Source organism: Ostrea edulis, chromosome 8 (genome assembly GCF_947568905.1).
Source record: "Ostrea edulis chromosome 8, xbOstEdul1.1, whole genome shotgun sequence".
NCBI classification, from domain to species: domain Eukaryota; kingdom Metazoa; phylum Mollusca; class Bivalvia; order Ostreida; family Ostreidae; genus Ostrea; species Ostrea edulis.
The window spans coordinates 25,428,176-25,450,124 of NC_079171.1; the positions used below are offsets into that span (position 1 = coordinate 25,428,176).

A 21,949-nucleotide genomic window follows, 5' to 3' on the forward strand; every position below is an offset into this window, starting at 1 on the left:
GAGGGCGGACCTCCACAGCGAACACCAAAACTAACAGCCGGACACTAATACGCCACATTAAGCAGATATATTGCTACGGGTGTATTAACTGCGAATGATAAAAAACTTTAATATTATATAGAAAATAAAACTGACTTAACGATAGTGATATTTTTACAGGTTTAGTATTAGCAGCTGGTTAATTTAACTCCATACAACAATATGGCAGATTACTTCAACGCAAGAAGCGATATATCAAAAGAATTATATAAAATTTTCGATCGTATGTGAAGAATGATAAGGTTAAAAGACATGATAAGAAGGCTATTAAACGCAGGCTCAGGAATCTGTTCGATAGGACAGTTTACGTACCGGATCCAGAGCATATGCAACTGTTGAATGACGATGTATCTGATGTCTCCGACTCAGATTCAGAATCTTGTGAATCGGATGGTTCTGAGTACGAATTCGAGAGCATTTATCTCGAGAAAGGGTCGTGTGAGGATTGTGTAGATTGTAAAAGTATAAAGTACGTAAGTCGTGATAACCCGGACGAAGTGGTACAAGGTGGTCTAAAATTCGGTGTAGGATTCGATATTATATTGGATCCCCAGTCACTGTTTTATGCGATGGGTGACGTATTTGAGACGGATGCTCGGCTAAAAAATGAACCGTACGGGTTTAGAATAGAGCAAAAGATTCAAATGTACAACAGAATTTTACCAGTGGTTGCAAAAGAAATTGTTCGCAGCATTAATGTTTCGATGCGGATGCGTGATGAGTTCTCAAGTAATAGTGCTCTGGTACAACTCACAACCGTTAAACTCAGTGAGCTCATCCAATCTGATCCATTTTTTAATACTAGTGGTGCTAAAACGAGACTACTAAAGGAACTTGCGTACGACGTTATCGGTAGAACTGGTGGTCATTTCATAACCAAGCGAATGATGAATGATAACCCTGAATTGAAGATGTTTGATGACGGCTATTACACCAAGACATACGACGAATTAGATCTCACTCCGGAGGAGGATATGGAAGCTACGATTGAACGAAACGAGCGATTCAGGACGATGCGATGGGGGAATGAGTGTAGTGACGTACGTGTAAGATCAGGAGAATACGAAGACGATGAGGATAGTGTCACTGATAGTAGTGATGATGATGAAGATATGTGTGCTAACGAACCCGAAAATGTGATGGACGTAGCTGACAAACTAGAAAATTACTACCATCGTGAAAATTATATATAATAAGATCCAAATATGTCATCATACGATATTTAAAAAGAAAATGACTAAACTTATCAATATTTACGTAATGTTAAAAAACTCGAACACGTTTGTTTATATACTGTTAATATGTTATAAATACTTGGTAGCCGTTGCTGCGGATGGTATGCAGCTTAAGTCGCAAATATGACTATTGAAGAAATACACGATGGATCTGAATCAACTATCTTTAGAGGTTTCACCTCTGGGTTTGACAGTATCGATAGTGATATCGGACCATTAATCATAGATCTATCTGGTGCGTTAAGGAATTCGTCATCAGATTCAACATCAGACATTGTCCAAAGTTTCAGAGTTGTTTTGAGAGATGAACACGAGATTGACGAAGAAGAAGCAGAAGACCTTCGCATAGAATCCGCGATTAAAATAGAAGCGGAAATTAAATCAGAGATGAGTACGCTATCGAGCACCCCGAGTTATGATTCTCATATGGATGATGATAGCAACCACGATTGTGATGCGAGACATTTCAACTTTGACAATGTGAACAGTGCGAGTAGCGAAACATCGAGTGAGAAGAATACGAGCCACTCGCGTGCGGGATCGTCGTGTAAACGACCCAAGAAATATAAAATGTGTAACATATGTTGTAAAGAGTACGATACGCATAATTGGAGTCGACACTACAGACGATGCTCTGCTAGATACGGCAAACAGTTATCTGTGAACCCAACTATATCTTTAGGAAAAGAACTGTGTGATGTGTGTAAAATCTTATATACCCCAAATAATATTGATAGACATAGAGTCGCGTGTATCAAGAGACTGAGACTAAGGCAACTTGGTATACGACCGTATTAATTTTTGTAATGTAATGTGTAATATTCTTAATGTGTACGATATGCCTTTTATATGTATATGCAAAATATATGTTATCAATACTACAATCTCATTGTTGAGTTATTTTATCACAATATCCGAATACACAAGCTATTCGAGACATAATAAAAAAACTATATTAAAAGACGAAGCCGTTCGATATTCAACACACGATGTAATATAATACACCAACATTGTATAGTATATTATCACAAAACGTCGAGTAGTATCACAACACATACAAAAACTAAAACCATGGAGTCAAACAACCCTGATGTACACGTGGTAATGGATATCAATGATATCACAGACACAGCTTTGTCTTATAATGAAGACGAACTTACGTTAGCTACCCGTTCCAATATAGCTGATCAATTCGTCGATAACGCAGCAGATTCAGAAGGTTCCGACGACGAAATAATCGATCACACACAATCGACCGACGAACCGTCAAAGCTAAATTCGCTTTCGGAAGTGATGGTGAGCGTACAAAAAAAAACCATCGAAACTCTACAGGATTTAGAAACATCCTTAGAAGCTGTGAATGTGCAGAAAGAGTTACCAAGTGGTGGTAGCGACCATAGTGAAAAGCATGATATAGTGGAACCTTGTGCCGAAGATAAGTTGATAGACGAGATTGAGACGGTGTTAGCAGGTCGCGAGTCGCCAGTCCCAGAACCCGTCAACAAGGATGTGGCAAAACCACAGAGACCTCCAGTAGGATCCAAATTCTTAAGAAGACCCCGTCGACCTACCAGCTTAAACTTCACTGTTACACAGCTAGATTTAGCCAAGAATCCATTGGTCGTTTCCATACCGGGACAACCTCTCAAGACCATATCATCAACACCTCCAGCATATGTAGCAACATTTAAAGAACCCGTGATGACAAGGGATGCGGCCAAAGTACGAGACGCTCTGACTAAGATCATGGACCACACCGATGATCGCGCGTAGTTGTAGAAATATCTCTGTAAATTTCTATATGCTATAATATATAAAACATTGTCTTATACTTCATATCTTGTTATATAAAGTTTTTTTATCATATTAAAATGTTTTAACGAATTGAATAAACCGTATAATCAATACTACTGAGTTAAAAATGTTGCTTATACCATTGGTATGCGTGTTGTTACAGTACAGTGTTGTAATGGCAGAAACTGTGATTAACTACAACACAGTCTGCAATAATGATAATTTATACCCCATGAAAGGCGATACGTCTAGAATTGTAGAGTGTGAAGTCGAGGTTGGTAGAGCAGATTTAATGTATAGATTCGACATAGAAGGTGATGAATCTAGAGTTGCGGATTTTAATATACACAAATCTTGCGGTGGATTGTGTATAAACTGGCACGCTATAGGTATGCCTGGATACTTAATTACCCGAGATATGATGGCTGCTACACCATCACCGTATACTAAGATCTTGGAGGAGCAAGCTAATAACGGTGGGATATTCACTCATTCGCACATAACGAATACCTGGAGGACCGACGTTTCTTCGGTAGCTATTCCAGAAATTTTATATACCAGATCAGAATACATGTCGTCAGTGTTCAAACTCGTACCTATAGAATACGACGTACAACTCAAATCATTTCAAGATTCAATCCTTGTTATCTCGCTGGTATCCAAACATTACAGACACGTTGCTAAATATGGGATGGTTACGATTGGCGAAAATAAGGATTGTTCATGGCCGGTTAGAGGATCAGACTTATTTTTCAACATGGATAGTGAACCGTGTAAAGAAGCTATTCGTTCAGGTACTGTTGTGGTATATTACGACAACGAAAGTCCAGAGGCTAGAAGTGTGAGAAACACCGTATTGCAATTAAGTATACCGCACGTGTATGTATCTACACGATTGAGCTCCATGTATACAAACTCTTCGCTAAAACAAATTTGTGGATCATTACAGCAGTTACCAGATGATGGTTACGATGTAACGATTAACGATTGTGACAACGAACGCCATATGACCGATATACTCAATGTTATAGATATAGACAGAAAAAAAATTGTTCACAATGTCGAAAGAGTTTCGGGTGGTACTGGTGATATGAAAGTACGTCTAAACCACCAAAACTTCAGTCCGTATGGGATAGACCATTTGTTTATCAACTATTCTACACACTGAATAAAAAATACTACAAAACCGATATAATTTGATGTCGGATTATATATATTTATACGTTATGTATATATTATGTTATAATGTGAAAGCTGTTAGTAGAATAAAAATACTGCACGATCATGTTTGGAATTATTTTATGCATGATGACACTAATCTGTCACAGCCAAGCTGTGATCATATCAATTAATGAAGTGTGTACACACTTTCGTCCCGTACTACAACCGAAATGCGCCCACGATGGTTCTGCAAATATAGTGTGCGCGATTCGCGAATGCGAAATTGAACAAGGTCGTGGTGACGATATATCGTATATGTTCAATATACTGGCGCAAGAAAAAGCTCTGCATCATGAGTACAAGTTTGTGCGTGAGACTTGGGGTGCACACCCTAATCATCATTTCTGGGTTTCTCCACTCGATAGATTCAACATTACATATGGGCTAACAGTACCAACCAGGCAGCGGGTACTTGATGATCTTATATACCTTGCCATAAATGATGAAAGTGCAAATGGTAAATCGATAACTGGCCATTACGCGTACAATATACCCCCGTCAATAAGTTCTGTGGATATTGTAAACGGACTAGTCTCATTATCGTACGTTAGTATAATATGGTACAAACTTGTCCATCCTGTGTACGATGTTAGCGTGTTGAGTTACGACCAAGATACAAAGGAGTTGCGTATTAAAATGTTAACTCGCAAGATGAAAGCCCCTGCTAGATTTGGGAAGATATACATTAACGACGATATGGATTGCGGTGCGAATGTCGACATAACCACAGGATTGTTTGTTGTACAACTATCGACGTGTGATATACCGAATCTCGCACTCGTGAGAATTTCGTACGATAACCAAAATGTTCTAAAGAGGGAAGTATACTGTTACGATGTAAATTTGTTGGCGGGTCCAGCCACATACAGAGGTTTCCAACACGCACAAAAATATTCTCACATATTGGATTCGAGATGCGCCGTGATGGAGAGTTCGTATGAAGTATCTATAGATAATTGTAACACCACGTCCAATGTTGAAAGTGTGTTAATTCGCAACATCAAAGGTCTACTCGACCCTCGCATTTCACAAGATGATACTAGGATTTCTATTAAAAGCGACTCGCCGATATTCGGAGATGCCGTATCGATAAAGTACGACTTGAACGTTATGAATTGGAGTACCCACAAGATAGCCAGACGTATCAACGAGTGTTTCGAATCACGACAATGTTACATAAATTATAACACTGAACCTATATCGTAAATTACGCTTTATTATATTTTATTTATATATATTTTATATTTCATTGATGTCTTTATCAATGATAAAAAATTGTGCAATGCTGTTCGTAATCACGTTATGTATACTAACACTGATACAGCACACCCAAGCTGTGGTGGTATCGGTTAATGAAGTATGTACGGAGTATCGTCACGTACTACAACCGAAATGCGCTCACGATGGTTCTGATAATTCAGTGTGCGCGGTTTGTGAATGTGAAATGGAACAAGGACGTGGTGACGATATATATTATCGGTTCGATATAATGGAACGAGATCGGGCTCTACATAGTGCGTACAAGCATACGTATCATACTAAGGGCGCACACCCCAGTTTGCATTACTGGATTGCGCCACTCGTCAGATTCAACATTACATATGGGCTAACAGTACCAACCAGGGTGAAGGTACTCGAAGATGTTATATACAATACTATAACTGACGAAACGGCGAATGGTAAGTCGTTTAGTTCCCATTACGCGTACAGTGTTAACCCGTCAGTAAGTTCTGCGGGTCTTGTAAACGGAGTAGTCACATTATCGTACGTTAGTATAGTATGGCACAAACTTGTTCACCCCGAATACGACGCCGGTGTGTTGAGTTACGACCAAGATACAAAGGAGTTGCGTATTAAAATGTTAACTCGCAAGATGAAAGCTCCTGCTAGGTTTGGGAAGATATACATTAACGACGATATGAATTGTGGTGCGAATGTTGATATAAACACAGGACTGTTCGTTGTACAACTATCGACGTGTAACATACCGAATCTCGCCCTCGTGAGAATTTCATACGATAACCAAAATGTTCTAAAGAGGGAAGTATACTGTTACGATGTAAATTTGCTGGCGGGTCCAGCCACATACAGAGGTTTCCAACACGCACAAAAATATTCTCACATATTGGATTCGCCGAGATGGAGAGTTCGTATGAAGTATCCATATATAAATGTAATATCACGTCCAATGTTGAAAGTGTGTTAATTCGCAACATCGAAGGTTTACTCGACCCTCGCATTTCACAAGACGATACTAGGATTTCTATTAAAAGCGACTCGCCGATATTCGGCGACGCCGTATCGATAAATTACGAATTGAACGTTATGAATTGGAGTACCCACAAGATAGCTAGACGTATCAACGATTGTTTCGAATCACGACAATGTTACATAAATTATAACACTGAACCTATGACGTAAATAACGAGTGTATTTGTAAATTACGCTTTATTATATTTATTTATATATATTTTTTATATACCATTGGTGTATTTATCGAATAATAAAATTGCACAATGATGTTTGGAATTATTTTATGCATGATGACAATAATCTGTCACAGCCAAGCTGTGGTTATATCAGTTAATGAAGTGTGTACAGACTTTCGTCACGTACCACAACCGAAATGTGTTCACGATGGTACTGAAAATGCAGTGTGCGCGATTTGTGAATGCGAAATGGAACAAGGTCGTAGTACCGATATATATTATCAGTTCGATATACTGGCACGAGACCAGGCTCTGCATAATGAGTTCAAGGCTACGCGTAGTACTAATGGTGCACACCATAATCATCATATCTGGGTCGCACCACTCGACAGATTCAACATTACATATGGGTTAACGGTACCAACCAGATATCGGGTACTTGATGAGGTTGTTGTTGGGACTGCAGCTGACGAAAAAGCAAATGGTAAATCAATAACTAGCCATTACGCGTACCACGCACCCCCGGCTGTGAGTTCTGCGGATATTGTAAACGGGCTATTGACAGTATCGTACGTTAGTATAGTATGGTACAAACTTGTTCACCCCGAGTACGATGTTAGTGTGTTAAGTTACGACCAAGATACAAAGGAGTTGCGTATTAAAATGTTAACTCGCAAGATGAAAGCCCCTGCTAGATTTGGACGAATTTATATCGGTGACGATATTAATTGCGGTGCGAATGTTGATATAAACACAGGACTGTTCGTTATACAACTATCGACGTGTGATGTATCGAATACTACACTCGTGAGAGTTACATACGATAACCAAAATTCTATAAAGAGGGAAGTCTACTGTTACGATGTCAATTTGTTAGCGGGTTCAGCCACATATAGAGGTGTCCAACACGCACAAAAATATTCTCAAACATTGGATTCGAGATGCGCCGCGATGGAGAGTTCGTATGAAATGTCTGTAGATAATTGTAACACCACGTCCAATGTCGATAGTGTGTTAATTCGTAACATCGAAGGATTGCTCGAGCCTCGCATTTCACAAGACGATACTAGGATTTCTATTAAAAGCGACTCGCCGATATTCGGCGACACCGTATCGATAAATTACGACTTGAACGTTATGAATTGGAGTACCCACAAGATATCCAGACGCATCAACGAGTGTTTCGAATCACGACAATGTTACACAAATTATAACACTGAACCTATATCGTAAATAACGAGTGTATTTGTAAATTACGCTTTATTATGTTTATTTATATATATTTTATATACCATTGATGTCTTTATCGAATAAAAAATTTGCACAATGATGTTCGTAATCACGCTATGTATAATAACACTAATACAGCACACCCAAGCTGTAATTTTATCAATTAATGAAGTGTGTACAGAGTATCATCGCACACGACAACCGAAATGTGTTCACGATGGTATTGAAAATGTGCAGTGCATGACTTCCGAATGCGAAATGGAACAAGGTCGTGGATATAGAATATCATACCGATTCGATGCGATGGAACGAGATCGCGCTGCGATCGATCCAGCATATCCTACTAGGGGTGTCGATCCTCACCTTCGTAACTGGATTGCGTTACTCGATAGATACAACATTACATATGGGTTAACAATACCAGCCAGAGCCGATTTATTCACACGCATTATAGTTCACACTTTTATGGATGAACAAAAAAAAGGGTCGACATTAACTGGATTTTACTGGTACCACACACCTCCAATACTACGTTCCGCGCAACTTGTTGACGAAATCATGATGATATCATTTGTTACTGTAGTATGGTATAGAATCGTTCAGCCTGAATATGACGTTAGTGTGTTGAGCTACGACCAAGATACAAAAGAGATGCGTATTAAAATGTTAACTCGCAAGATGAAAGTATCTGCTAGATTTGGTCGAGTATACGTGGGTGACGATACGAACTGCGGTGCGGATGTTGATATAGATACAGGATTGGTTGTTATACAACTATCGACGTGTGATATATCGAATACTACATTCGTGGGAGTTACATACGATAACCAAAATGCTATGAAGAGACAAATATTCTGTTATGATGTGAATTTATTGAGCGGCCCAGCCACGTACAGAGGTACCCAACACGCACAAAAATATTCTCAAAGGATGAATTCGATGTGTGCCGTGATGAAGACTCAGCGTGAAATATCTATAGATAATTGTAACACCACGTCCAATCTTGATATTGTGTTAATTCGTGACATCAAAGGTCTACTCGAACCACATGTTTCAAGACATAATGCTACCAGGATTGCCATCAAGAGTGAATCGCCAATATTCGGAGATACTATATTGATAAATTACGAATTGAAGACTATAAATTGGGGTACACGCCAGATAGTTAAAAGTATCAACGAGTGTTTCGAATCACATCAATGTTACATAAATTATAATACCGAGTCTATATCGTAATAAAACAACTGCATTAGTTCATATTTGTTGTCATGTATGTTTTATATTCACAAAAAAATGTGTGTGAGTCATATATGAATTTAACCTACCATGTTAGCTTAACACCGTTAGTCTATCACAAACCATATTAGGTTCCTACAGTCCTTACACTAAACCTACAGCCCTTTCACTAAGCATATATAATTTACGCGGTTTTACCTTTATAAGTTATATATGTCACGCTATACACCACAACCCTTAATTTTAAGCCTATTCTAGACTCACATTATATACCACTATACTACTTCGCTTATATACCCAATACTAGTGAAAAACTTTTGTATAGGTTGTCAAAATTTGCATAAATTAAAGGGAAGATAACTCTGTATACAAGATGAGTAACTCTGTATACAATATTATAAATTTGTACACAAGATGGGTGGAATATCCACATATTATTTATTTATTACGGTATATATATAATATTGGAAATATTTAGTAGAATAACAATCTGTATAACGATGTTTGCGATTATTTTATGCATGCTGATAGTAATCTGTCACGGCCAAGATGTGGTCGTATCATACGATGAAGTGTGTACAGAATATCATCATAGACTACCACCGGAATGTGCCCTCGATGGTTCTCAGTCAGTACAGTGCATGACTATCGAATGCGAAATGGAACAAGGCCGCGGATTTGATATATCGTATCGGTTTGATACACTGTGGCGAGACCGTGGTTCGGGCTATCAGGAAAATTCTGAAACTTATTCACTCCCCCATAGTTACATCTGGTTTGTGTTACTCAAGAACCACAACATTACATATGGGCTAACAGTGCCAACCAGACCCGGTCTATTTCCAACAATCATAAATGATATTGTAGCCAACGAGCGAGATCAGGGGATAACGTTGAGTGGACCTTACCAGTACCAAGCACCCCCGGTAATACGTTCCGCGGATCTTGTGAACGAAATTTTAATGGTATCATACGTTACTGTATTATGGTTCAAACTTATTCACCCCGAATACGACGCCAGTGTGTTAAGTTATAACCAAGATACAACGGAGTTGCGTATAAAAATGCTGACTCGCAAGACGAAAGCCCCTGCTCGCTTTGGGCGAATTTATATCGGTGACGATATGAATTGTGGTGCGAATGTCGATATAAACACAGGGCTGTTCGTTGTACAGTTATCGACGTGCGATGTATCGAACCTCGCATTCGTGAGAGTCACATACGATAACCAAAATGCTATGAAGAGACAGATATTCTGTTATAATGCGAATTTATTGAGCGGTCCAGCAACATACAGAGGTACCCAACACGCACAGAACTATTATCAAAGATCGGATTCGATATGTGCCGTGATAAAGAATTCGTTTGAAGTATCTATAGATAAATGTAACACCACGTCCAATGTTGAAAGTGTGTTAATTCGCAACATCAAAGATTTACTCGAACCATATATTTCACGACATAATGCTACCAGTATGTCCATCAAGAGCGACTCGCCAATATTCGGAGACACCGTATCGATAAATTACGACTTGAACGGTATGAATTGGAGTACACACAAGATAACCAGACGTATCAACGAGTGTTTTGAAACACGGCAATGTTACATAAATTATAATACTGAATCTATATTGTAATAAAACAACTGTATACACTGTATTTGTAGTCATATTTTATTACATCGATTATGTACACACGATGTTATAAACTCAACACAATATATACATTAACTATCCACATAATATAAATATAAATTTACAAATGAGTACGACGATAAGCATCGGTATGGTGAATGATACAACATGTGCTGTGTTACAATCGACTCTATTCACTAATAACATATTGATTTCGTACACAACTTGACAAAAACTTATACAACACAGAGATATCTTTAACATATATAGATTGACATCGAATGCTAGTGACAATATAGCTGTACCGATCGCCAAGAATTTTATGAATCGGAAGATTAAGTTTTTACACATCGTCAACATGTTTATGCATATTGTAACGATTATCACCATCGATGCTACGATAACACTCCCCCATAGTGTTGCGCGCCACATTAAATCCGACAACGTCATTCCAAATACAACGTTAACTAATGTTTCGAGCATGTTTTATGCAAGTTCTAATAGAATTATTTGGTATTACTAGTCAAATAATCCAAAAGTCCGGCCCTCAATTGATTCTTTGTATAGGTCATCTTCTTCTTCTTGTGATTCCAAATCTCCGAATGTCATAGTCAATGGTTGGTCTGATCGCGGTGACAGGAGATCATCTTGTTCTGTTCGATTTGGTGAATTATACATATGTTGTGTATTTGCTATTTCAGCTAATACATTTTGTAGATTTCTAGCTGCCTCATCGCTTGCATACGTACTCGATGTTCGGTTTAATTCCGAAGACGACATTTGATTCGGTGGCAGGCAATCCTCTCGATCTGTTCGATCTGGCGAATTATACGGTTTTGGTATTTTAGCTTCGTTCTCGCTTACACACGTAGTCGATGTTTGGTCTGATTCCGAAAGTCGAACCGGTGACGGGGTGGCATCTCGATCTGCATATCTCCCATTCAGTTCGCCCAGTAGTCCCGCTGATGCATATGGTAAGTCTTCGCCGTCGGTTGGGGATTCACACGATTCTATACCGGATTCACCTCCTGATCGAGCATCAGCATCGCGGTTACGAACATATCTGTGGCCGGGTGCAAGTAAAATGTCATCATCATAAATATGATGAGCATTTGCGCTTAATTCGGTCTCATGATAGTCGGGAGTAGGCGTATCAAATTCGTCGGATCCAGACTGTAATTTGTGTTCTAATTCGTCGGATTCAGACTGGCGTGCGGTGTCTAATTCGGATTCAGACTGGCGTGTGGTGTCTAATTCGGATTCAGACTGGGATGTGATGTCTGATTCGTCTTCAGTCGCTATTCGGTCATTATAGTTTGGCAGTGTTTCCGAGGTTATATATCCGTGCATTCGCGCGATATACTCCGAATTAAATATACTCAAACACCGAGTTGGTATTGGATTGTTGTAGCAATAAGTTTCCATATCAATAGGATCATCATCGCTAATTCCTAGCTGAACCATCGCATCATACCATCGATTCGCTAGATCTATATTTTCTGAGTCATCAACCTCGTATTCATTAATGTCGGATGATGTGGTGTACGCAGATCTAATGGATTCGATATTATCGAACCATAATAGAAACCATTGGCGTATACACCTGCTAGTTACACCGAAATATAAGCTCACAACTTCCCAGTCTTTGCCTGTAGCTTTAAAGATTAAGACATGTTGCAACATCATCATGGAAATGTTCACAATTGGCGTGGGTAGTAACGTTAGATTTGAGAATATACGCAATACATTCTCAGATCATACAATATTCAACTCGTTGCACGAAGTAAAAGAAACGTTGTACGCAGTATTGAATGATTGGAGTCGTGAAGCAGAACTGGGGTTGACAGCTCTTCCTGACAGGATTCTATACACCAGTCGTTAGATATTGGAGTTGAGTTTATATATATATATATATTATATATATTTTACGTAGTCGATATAATTATACTATATTTTATACTTTTTGAAAATGAATGCTATCAACCGATATCGAGAACGAGAAGTTTACCATGAGACGAAAACCTCGAAGGTGACTAGATGTGTCGATATATACGATAAAAACAAGGAATATATTATGAAACAAGTGACTGGAGTGAGGGATTTTTTTCAAAACGAAAAGGATTCTTTAGATTTGTTGGAGTCCTGTAAGCACGTTCCGAAAATTGTACGAACATTTGACAATAGTTCTTCAACGTGGGTGATAATTATGGAATATATTCCATCTAGAACTTTGCTAAAATGTGGAAAATTGACTGTGAAACAGATTAAGAAATTGTTCGCAACATTCCAGACTGTGTTAAATACATTGTTTCGCGGCGGGTTCATTATGTTAGATATTAAACCCGATAATATTCTCGTGGATGACAATTTTAACTTTTACATCATTGATTTCGGAGGGTGTGTTCGCAAGAACCAGTTGTCACAGTCTAATCTGGTCTACACCGAAGATTATTTACCGCCAGAATACGAACATTGTGGTGCTGTATATTCGGGATTATTTTACTACATGGCTGTATGGAACGTTGGTATATGTTTATATTATGCATTGTATGGTGATATTAATTGGAAACTAGAAGACACAGTGTGTTTGGGTCATAAACAATTGGTCGCCAGAAAAGACACTCCGCGTAATGGCGAAAAAGTTGTTAGTCTGTTGAATAAACTTATGAATGTATGTACTTCTCGCATGTCTTATTATAAAATGTTGCGTACTAAATTAAAATAAAATATGGATACTTACATAGTTTTTGTATTATTTATATCATACGCATTTGATAAATATTGTTGCGCACATCGGAGTAAATATATGATACTTATAGTTTAGTTCTAACAAACGAAACAAATATGGCATCTGCGATTCACGATATACGTGAAATAACAGTGAGTTTTATGACTGCATTGGGGAGAAGTTGGGAAGAGAAGGGTGATGTTATACGGTACCCCATTATAAAATCGATCTTAGCGGATCGAACTAGGGCCAAGAATTTATATGAGAACGATGGGTCTGATGACTATCACAAGATTCTAATGGCCGGGCCTAAGACTGCTGCAGGATTTGGGCAATTATCAAAGGATGTATTCATAGAAGCATTTTTGTTCAAAATTCACGATGAGGGAGTAGTCCCAAGTGTAACCACGGCTGCTATAGACCAGATGAAAAGATTGTCAAAAATCGTATCTACTACTAACGACAATCGCACCAAGGCTACAGCTATAGCCGAAGGCGCATCGATACCCGATGTGTATCTGTTAGCGTTAAATATCGACGATTATCTGTCGTATATAAAGTGGATGGAAAAGATAGTGCGAGCTCATGGAAAGAGTCTATTTGATAAGAGGCCAGGCTTGAAATCGAAATGGAACGATCACATGTTGTTTGCAGCCACATTAAAAATAACCACAACGTGTAAAGTAACACATGCGGAGTTACCGCTCGCTGTGTCATATTACAGAAAGTATTATGACAGATTGATGAACTGCATAACCAGTATGAATGTTGAGAACGATGATGCTATAGCTTCAAGCCAAGAGACAGCTAGGAAAGTTCAAGAAGACGCTAATGTGAGAAGTCGGAGAAGTGGGTCACCCGATAACGATAGTGGTGGTAGTGATGGTGGTGGTAGCAACGAATCTTCTGACGAAGAATCTGAAGATGAAGATGACGATGAAGATGAATCGGTTAGTAAAAGACGTAAGTCCGAAACCCCTAGCCGTCCTAAGGCGCACACTCCTAAATCACAGACTCCTAAAGTGTCCCAAGAAGATCTTGCGAAGGAGACCCGCAAGGCATTGTCACAGACCGCAGTTTCCAACCTCGAAGATAAGTTTTCTAATACAGTAACTCAGTCTGCCGACGATGGCGATGATGCTGCTCAGAGAGAATTGCGGAAAACAGTAATAGAGCCCGTTATTCACGATAAGAATCACAGGGATGCGCAAGACATCGATCCGAAAACTCTATTTGGTGGTATACCCTTTCCACTTAAGGACTTGTTCGCTCTAAACGCTGTGGGCGGTTACATGATGAAATCTGCAGAGGTGATCTACAACAGTCAGTTGATTAAGTATAAGGGGTGTCCCGATTATATTGTTATGAATACGATCGGTGGAGAAAGGGCAAGGCACCCCGCTGTAAAGATGTGTACCCTCTTGAGGGATCGCATTTTAGCGTCCTCCATGATTATGTGTAACCGCATAAACGCTCTTGTGGAACACATATCCCATCTGACCGATGATGAAATGAAGGGTCTCAACACGTTGTTTGCTAAGACCACCCAAAGTAGTTACAAGTGTCCCAAAATCCAAAAAACCAAAAGGATGATAAATGCGCACAGCTGCGACATAGACTGCGAGAACGCTATGATGTTGGCTATAGGATACATCAACGGATTCGATGGTTCATATGCCGACGAAGTAGACGATGATGCAATTGACTTATGTCTCTCTCAAATGGATAAGGTCAATATTATCATGAACAAGAACAGATCGAGCAAAAAGCCTCAGAAGGAGACATACACAGCTTCGTTCCCAACAGTTGGCGGTGCCGGTTCTCAACCTAGCGGTAACAAAGCTAACGTTCCGGAGATGAATAGAGCTAATCTGATCGATAATATAGCTTGGCGAGCATCGACTTCACGCACATACGATAATGCTACGTGCACGTTTTTAACGTATTTGCTAATGCATGGAGATTTCAGTCTGCACGAGATAAATAAGTTTTCCGGTGTGTCCATCAGCACACTATCTCATTGGCGTACAGCATTTTTGTGGAATAATAAGAAGTTAGATTACTTAGATCACGCCGATGAACTAAGAACGAAGATTAAGAATAATGTTAAGGATGAGGGTGCGCGCGATAAAATGCTGCACATAATAGATGAAGATGACAATCGGGGCGCAATACGATATTACGACATTATCGGTAAACAGCGGGCGTTGGTGACGAGTAATAAAAGTTATGAAAAGAAGCTGGCCCAGTTTGTGGATAAGTATGTGATTAGAAAAGACGATTTGGGCGATGCTCGAAACTACCCTATGAATAGCGAGTATTTCCTCCAATCGACACAAAATCACAGGGAATTGACCGATGGTGAGAAATACGAGATAGTAGAACCTACAAGTTTCGTCATCAACACTAAAAAGCGGTGTGAACTCGCAAAGAAAGTTGACGCTGTCAACCCAAAGAAAAAGCTGCCCAATAACAAGGAAAATAGACGTATTGCCGAAACCAAAGCTCGTGCAGGAGCCATGCAAAGAGTTGCTAAAATTAACAAAACTAAGAAATCGTAATAATCGAGGTCGCGAGTAATTTTAGCAACATATTGCGTTCTGTGAACATTTGCGAACATTTTGTGTGATGATATATTTTTTCTGAGAGCACTTCCGAGAATATCTGAGAACATTTATGAGACCATTCATGAGGACATTTCTAAATGTTTCTGAGACAATTTGTGTTATTTTATACTATATGAAACTCTTTTTATCTATACGATATTTTACCAATGCTATATATATGTTGTAATAGAGATAACATAAAAGGCATTCATATGTGTAATGTAGATTTATTAGACCATATAAAAACAAATAAAAATGTATAACAGTATTTTTTGACATTCAGTAATTTAAACTCCCGATTCATCATCAGTATCAAGCTGTACAAGGACTCCGGTGCCAGTTTGTGTAGGAATTTGAGTTCTTTGAGTGGGTATACGGTGTAGTGGCGGAGGTTCAGGCGCTTGTCCCAGTTGATCAAATTGATAATGGGTATCGTTATATCGCGGAGGATCTGCCGAGTGGCTCCGGCTACTTTTAATTTTACGTTTAATAGTTCTAGCTGTAGCTTTTAGCCTACCAAATGTAGACCGTTTCGCAACTGTAGCGTACCCATCATCGGAATCGTCATCATTATCATCTTTATCACCACCAAAGATCCGTTTTAGTTTGTTTTTCCCTTTAGTTTTCTCCTTTTCGAGCGCATCGTCTTCTTCTAGTTCTTGTGCGTGAAACTTAAATTCTATAGCCCTGATGATGACACACGTTACTATTATGGTGATTAATAAAATTGTAGACACGGCGGCCAATATGATTCCTAGATAGTCGTGTCTGGTTGTAGCATCTTTAAATGCGCGATTGATAGCTTCAGCTTCTTTTTCATCAGCCATATATTCCTGATAACTCTTGTACATTTTGTCGTATATCTGTTCCTGTATACAAATGCCTTCTCCAACACTCACAATTTCTAAGAACGAGCTGTCTCTCACGTTGAGTCTGTTGTTACTCAATTCGATGTTGGTGCTAGAAAACGTAATATCGTCTCCTTCCAGCACAGATTTAGATTGTACTACAACAACCGTCCAGTCTGCCTTGTTGGCGACTTCTATAGCGTACATAACGTTTGAACCACGACTATCGATATCCGTACATTTGTATGCATAACCGTCGAATCTGTAACAATAAAAGTCCAATCCGTTCGGACTATCCACACATCGATATTCTTGCGATAACATGGGAGCGTACTTGTACACAACAACCAGTTTATCATCGACTGTAAGTCTAGAATCCAATCCTGCCGCCAATATAGCTGTCTCTTCGTGTTCACTGTGTGCTACGAAAGGTTTGAGTCCCGGTCTCATAGGTACTCTGTTGACTAGATATGCACATCGCATGGGTACTCTGTTCTTATTTAAAACGCTGACCATAACAAATCCTTTGGCTTGTGGAATGATGTTCGATCTACAATACACCCGCTCTTGTTTTAAAAACACTACAGGGTTCGTCGCCGGTTCATACTGAGCCAAGCACACATTTGTTAATGTGACAAGGATGATGTGTATTATAATTACGAATAACATTTTGGCTCCGTTACAAATCACGAAATGTAGTTGTAGATTCGTAAATATAACGTTCGTCCGATGAGCGATGATTTACACCATCTGATTCTATTAATAATATTTTTGTCTCGAAAGTACCCGAACTATTGTTTTTTAGGAACCATAGTTTAGCCGGATATTGTACCAATAACGTTTCCAAGATGTCGCCGGGATGCACATCCAAATCGTCATCTGGTTTTCTTATACGTAAGTTAGTTTCGATGCGTACTCTAGCGATAGAATCCCCAATGGATACGCGATAGTCGTAGATGTAAGGTCGATCCTTAAATGGTTGAGATAACCATCTGTATAACTTACAATAGTCTACCAGAAAAAAGTCCGAGGCATACCGTTCGCGTTTACCAAGCAATACTCCATATTCCCCTTGTACAATGTTTCCTCTATCTACATACTTTGTGCATACGATCGGTTCTCGAATTGTCGCTATAGGCTCTGGTCCAATATTTGATCCCAGGTCACAAATGGATTGTATAAAGTCGAACACGAAATTTGTACATTTATTCATATATTGCACCGGATCGTAACCATACGCATCTGTACGACGGAATATATCCGAGCACGATTTCCATAAGTCTTGAGGACCTCTTAGTGTATACGTATAGTCTATGATAGACATGGCTACGCACGCTGTAATCGTTACTAATGACTATAACCGATACAAGTTTAAGGTTAAATCCTTAAATATGAGTTATCCAGATATTAATATAAAAATTGTAGGAGTCGACAGCTCTTCAATAACATGTAAATTTGACAACGTTGACCATTACATCAACGGTATCTTGACTGAAGATTTGAGTCCGCGAGATAATTTCGAGCCATTAGTCGGTTACGCTCTACAATATTACACAGCCTACGTGAAATTCCGTTTACACAATGAAGATTATTTAATTATTAAACCAGATTATGTAAATGTTATAGCTGGAGCATTTCAGCCGGAGAGTCGCGACATAAATTCCCAAAGAAATAGACATTTAACATTTTCTCGAATACAGAGCATATCGTTGGCGAGATAGTGATAATATGGAAGATCTGTATTATAAGACGCGTATTTACTCAGCATGGGTGTTCATTATGCAATTCGTAAACTTGATATACATCATAGCATGTTTGTGTGCGTATAGCACAACACGAAAACGATATACCAAAAAAGTGTTGATAGGAAAAATGACATTACAACTGATGCCTATGGTGGATACGATTTGCGACATGATAACGGGATATAAATTGGACTTGGGTCTAGGAGAGGTTATAACGTTGTGCGTTATAAGTGGCATAATAGCCACAGCCGGTTTACCATTTGTGATTTTCTGGAGGTTTCAATATGTGAGATATGCCAAGCGTATCAATCAAGGGGTGTACAGTGAAGATATAGAAATTGTTCACGACATCCCCATATCTAAAAGACATTTGGGTTGGAAGGCTAGTTTTTTTTATTGGGCAAAACCCTTCCAACGTAAAAATATTCACAAAATGTTAAACCATAGCGGAGCCGTCAATTTAGTGTTTGGAATATGGACTCACAACTGTATAATATTCATCATGAACGTGTGTCGAGCCACCACTATCGAGAGCGATAATGTATCCAGAGTGTGGGACGTATCATTTGCGTCTATCCTGGGAAGTTGTCTGTTTTTGGGACTGATCATCTTAGATTTTTTTATGTTTAGATCCTGCACCCATCACGCAATATTTCATCTCGTTACCGTGGCGATGTTTGCCATAAGTTTACAGGCCGAAATTAACGGACTATTGGGTTACGACGAAGCTATAACTTTCGTGTTCGTTATAGTAACAGTTCCGGTCATCTTGTTAAAAATTATAATTTCGGCATATTATAGAGACGAGGTTCACAGGGATGTAGTTTCCGAATTACGAGCTCAACTAAGATCTGCTAACAATGGTCGTGATATTGAAGACCATGCTCATAATGATTAACATTATTACTGGATTGTATACTGTATTTTATCATGTTTTTTCCAAATCTGATAATAAAGAATATAATATCACAGTTACTCAATACTTTTTATTTTTGTATACATGTTGCCAATAATAACAATATACAGACATATAATGTCTACAATAATAACATGTGTAGTCTTTAAGAATCAGTCAAAATATCCCTTTTCCGATGGCTTCAGTGGACGAATTTGAATCACTGGACAGTGTTTGGTGAGCAATCCATTAAGTGACAAACGATACTTTATAGCATCGTTGTATCTTGCGCAACAGATGCAAGTTTTAAAAATACACCGCACAATGCTGTCTGCCGGGATTTCATCTAAAAATTTTGGTGGTATCACATCAGTGTGTTCAAGTCTAAACTCCACAAATCTGTCTTTCGATATAGGATCTACATCTTTACGAGATTTTAGTCTCTCAACCATGTCGAAGAAGAACGGCACCCATTTTGTGAGGTAGTGTGGTTTAAGGTCGATAATTTCGTGGAGTAATGAGAAGTCCGGTTTTGTGGCGTAGCGAATCGCTGATTTGGCGGCTCTCATATGTGGGTGAATTAAATCTTTATCGTAGCCAAAACACACACCAGAAGGGTCGGTGCGCGTGATGTCGGAAAGGTTCGCTTTAATGTAATCCAGGCTACAACGTTCGGATTCGAGTTGAACATCCCTGTCTAATTCATTCTTCATATCTATTATACACAGTCTATCTCTCAACGTACACAGGAAGTCTAATGCACGTTCTTTATAATCGGCATCAAAACTCACCACACCTCTCACGTCGAATACCATCTGTCCGACAGCACATCCATCATCGTCTTCGCGACATACACAAAATGCGTGCATCCAGTCACCTTTTAGTGGTATCTTGTTAACTATACGATCCAAGAAGAATTTGCCCTTTATGATCCATTTTTCTAATTTTTCAGATCCGCACCCAACCCACGTGCACTTATTTATTCTAAACCGCACATGATACATATTTTTGGTTTCCATGGGAGTTCTCAGACTTCTCAGATTTGGACAGTACAAGGCCCTCATCATGGGGTGTGAAATTTTCACAGTCTCTATCAATTTCGTTTCTTCATCTTTTTCTATATCACACACACGTCGCAGGTGTGGAATACGGCTTAGTATATTGACTCTAAGGACTCGTCGATTTTTTGGTGTTTTACTCATAATTGTTCAGTATTGTCGTATCAGAATATGAAGGTTAAATGCGAGAGTCAAATATATATATAGTAAATTCGAGGTGAATTTGTATAACATGTTCGATTTTTTATAAACACATCACAACAATGTACCGATACAATTTCAAAGTTATACACAAAGTCATTTTAAATGTGTTTATTTCACCATCTGTCACACGGGCTATCCTCAAACACGGCTACATTACGTTGTAAGCATTTGTAGTTAAAGTGCGCAAGTTTGTGTAGTTGCGAGTACAGGTATTCTAAAAAGTTAAATGCTCCCGATATATAGGATCCCACCACTTGATTGGAGATGGTCAGCTTGCCATTCATCATGAGGTACAAACACACCACGGTAAAGTCGTGAGGTTTTATGCAGTCGTCGTTTTTTGGTTCCATAGATTTAAGTGTTTCTTCGATGTATTGTGCACATATGGGCAATTGTGATGCCACGTTAGTTATGATGGAATTGTACAACAATGGTTCATATTTATTATACACGCGTCTCTTTAGGGTGGTGAATGACGTTATGCCGGTGTACGTGCCAGCAGACATTATCGATTCTATCTTGGGATCGTATCTGCACGGTTCCACATTGCATTTTCTCATAAGCACTTTATCCAGATCGGTCTGAGTTTTATACGGATAGCAGGACACAAAATATTTCGCATTAACAATGAATCTCCAAACCCGGTGTCTGGCATTCAGAACTATGTTTGGAGCTCTGATATCAATTTTGCAAATTTCACCCAATACAATCAATCTGACGATATTGTCTAGTAAATCTACATATTTTTCATCATTTATATGATACATCACGTGTTGTGGATCATACAAAGACGACATGGCTTCGGATGAAAACGATTACGAATATATCAATATCGGTGGTTCTAATTATGACGATACCGCCGTCGAATGTGAAGTTGAAGACGAAACTGAAGTGAAGATGGAGCTGGACGACGTATCCGATACGGATGATAGTTACTATGATGATGATGATGATATCGATTTGGAGGATGATCAAATTGAGCCAACTGCTAAGCGGCGACCAATATGCGAGGGATCAATGATGATCGTCTTACATGGTATGCGTATC

The 21,949-nt window shown here is 38.9% G+C and overlaps 1 protein-coding gene across 1 annotated transcript in view; it reads right to left on the bottom strand.

Annotated features, from left to right (window-relative positions):
* LOC130049640 (serine-aspartate repeat-containing protein C-like) overlaps window positions 1–365 on the bottom strand; it is a 1,259-nt gene extending 894 nt beyond the window's left edge. The window contains exon 1 of the mRNA XM_056147513.1: window positions 352–365. Coding sequence (XP_056003488.1) covers window positions 352–365 — 14 coding nt within the window. The remainder of the gene's footprint in view (window positions 1–351) is intronic.
* Window positions 366–21,949: the final 21,584 nt, after the last annotated feature.